The sequence below is a fragment of the Otolemur garnettii genome, unplaced genomic scaffold (genome assembly GCF_000181295.1).
Source record: "Otolemur garnettii isolate 467f Iridium unplaced genomic scaffold, OtoGar3 scaffold00047, whole genome shotgun sequence".
NCBI lineage: Eukaryota > Metazoa > Chordata > Mammalia > Primates > Galagidae > Otolemur > Otolemur garnettii.
Genome location: NW_003852442.1, coordinates 998370 through 1001161, shown reverse-complemented (window position 1 = coordinate 1001161; position 2792 = coordinate 998370). Strand labels below are relative to the sequence as shown.

General features: G+C 51.5%; 1 protein-coding gene across 1 annotated transcript in view; it reads left to right on the top strand.

Moving 5' to 3' along the window:
* The window catches only part of ATP2C2 (ATPase secretory pathway Ca2+ transporting 2), a 54735-nt gene that overhangs the window by 16926 nt on the left and 35017 nt on the right, over positions 1-2792 (top strand). Inside the window, exon 6 of the mRNA XM_012806097.1 lies at positions 23-84. Within this exon, the coding sequence (XP_012661551.1) occupies positions 23-84 (62 nt within the window). The remainder of the gene's footprint in view (positions 1-22; positions 85-2792) is intronic.

The window sequence follows — 2792 nt, the reverse complement described above, 5'->3', positions numbered from 1 at the left end:
TGTCTGATGTGCTTCCTGCCAGGAGTACAGGTCGGAGAAATCTCTGGAAGAGCTGACGAAGCTGGTGCCTCCAGAATGTAACTGGTAGGTTGGAGCCTCTTTGGTACTTTTTGGTTCATTAGAGAAGCTGGTGGGCTGGTGAGTTTGGTGAGTTTGGGGCAGACACTGTATCCTTTGCGTGCCGCACCTTACTGGAAGTTGTGACACCTGGTGTCTGCCTTGCCAGCAGATTGCTGTGTGTCTCGGGGCATGTCACACAACCACTCTGGGCCTGGACTCTATCATCAGTGTTCAGATCAGCGTACCTAGCCTGGGGCCATGGATGGCATGTGTGGCTTTGGGAGTAGGGTGGCCCCTGAATCGTGGGAAAGTGCCCAAACTGTGTACACTTGTTCCAGGGAGAGGGCTCAGAGGCTTCTTTGAATTCTCAAAGGATGGATTCAGAAAAGGGTACAACCCGGGCTTTCACAAGCTGTAGTATCCGAGGAGGGTGGGGCACCTGCAGGGGGTGAGCTCTGGGCATTTGCTCCGCAGCCCCGCGGGGGCCCTTTCCTAAACAGACATTCCCACCGTTCCCTTTGAACTTGCACGGTTCTTGCCAAAGATGTTTAAAATGGAACCAAAAAAGCCAAAAATGTCCACCCATGCCACACAGAGATTTGTTTCGTCCAGGACTGTGTGATAGAATTTGCCGGAATGGTCTACCATCTGTCCTGCCCAGTGTGGCACCACTAGTCACACGAGGTTACCAAGGACTTCAAAAGTGGCCGAAACAACTGGGGAACTGGATTTTTAGTTTTCATTTAAATTCACATAGGGGCCTGGCGGCTACCGTGCTAACCAGCTCAGGCTAATTTGTGAGGCCCCTTCTTTTAGGGATGGCCACTGCTGACAAAGGAAACTGGCAGGCACAGAAGGGGAAATGGCTTTGACTAAATTTAATTTTAGGCATTCCAGTAGTCCATAAGTTTATTCTCCTTGTTAAAAACGATGTGATATTGGCTCGGCACCTGTGGCTCAAGCAGCTAAGGCACCAGCCACATACACCTGAGTTGGTGGGTTCGAATCCAGCCCGGGCCCACCAAACAACAATGATGGCTGCAACCAAAAAATAGCCGGGCATTTTGGCAGGTGCCTGTGGTCCCAGCTACTTGGGAGGCTGAGGCAAGAGAATCGCTTGAGCTCAGGAGTTGGAGGTTGCTGTGAGCTGTGATGCAACAGGACTCTACCCAGGGTGACAGCTTGAGGCTCTGTCTCAAAAAAAAAAAAATGATGTGATATCAAAAAGTCCAATATCTCCCGCAGCCCTACTGACAATGAGATCATTTCAGACTAATATGTTTCTCCCAAACATACAGGGCTGGTCTAAGGAACAGAAGGTGTCTCCGGATCTGTGGCCCCTCAGGGAGCTAAACATACAGCAACTCTCTTTTCTAACTCAGAATTTGGTGGTGGGGGCCTTGGTGTATATTTGGGCATAAGGTACAACTGAGCCACAGGGCTGGGGATAGAAAGGGCCAGTGAGATATAGTCCTACCTCTCAAGGAATCCGCCCTCAAGGATGTGTATGAGAGAGAGAGAGTAGGAAGAGAGTGACAGAGTTGGGACAGAGAGTGGGTGGCATGGGAAATTATCAGCGAGGTGAGTCAGTTCTAGACGGGCCTCTGGAAGCAGTGAGAATGTCTGGGCTCGATGGCTGGAGGGACGAGGCTGTCGGAAGTCTAGGTGTGTGATGCGATCGTGTGAGCAAACAGAAGCATAAATGATTGATGTGGTTTAATGATCCGATCTTATGATTAAATATCAAGTCTTGGCCTTTCAGGTGAATAGTGTGCATTATTGATGTCCCCAGGACTCCCTTCTGAGGGACAATTTTATTTACAAAAACAGCCGTGTCAGGTGGCAGAAGAGCTGAAAGCCCCTGATGACGCAAAGCCCCCACAATCCGAGTCTCTGAGACTCGTTTTGCAAACCAGGGGAAGCCCTACCACGTAGAGCCCCTCCCCTGTGACCCTCGCCTGGGTGCAGCCATCAAACACTTATTGAGCACCTCCTGGATGCCTGGGGAAAGAGCGCTGAGGTCACACAGACCTTGGGGGGGCTCATGTTCCCACTGGGGGAGGTCAATGCAATCAGAGAAACAGGTGGTTTGGGAATCGCATACCACATTAAAGCCAAAAACTAGCCCCAAACCCAAAGCTACGCAAAAACTGAAACAGAAAGCCCCACCGAGATGTAATAGAGTCTGGCAGGGAGTGAGGACAGCCCTGAGTAGTCCTTGATGAGGCTGCCCTGATCTGACATTTAAAGAGGAACTGACATTTAAGTTGAGGCTGAGGGACAGGAGCCATCCAGGAGGAACTAGAGGAGCAGCAGGTGTGTCTGCACACAAGGAAACCACGGGGAGTCATGGTCAGGGCTCTGACGCAAAGAGCAGCAGGTTAGTTAGTTCAAGATGACACCACGGGCTTGGTCCTTTCACCTCTTTACTCTGCCCTCTTCGGCTTGCTGGCTCCGTCCCCTGGCTGGCTCCCCTTCGTGGCCCCAAAGTGGCTGTCACAGCTCCATCCATCACAGCACAACATGCAAGGGCTCACAGAACAGGGTGTGTGCACAGAGTAAGGAAACGCCTCCCACAAGCCCCCAGCAAAGATTCACTTGTGTCACATAGGCCAGAGCTATATATCACCTGCCCGTGTCTAAGGCAATCACAGACAGGGGTCTTAGGTAGGCATCACCCACTCCCTGGAGGAGGTGGCTGTGGGGAGAAGGGTGGCTGCCTGAAAAAGATC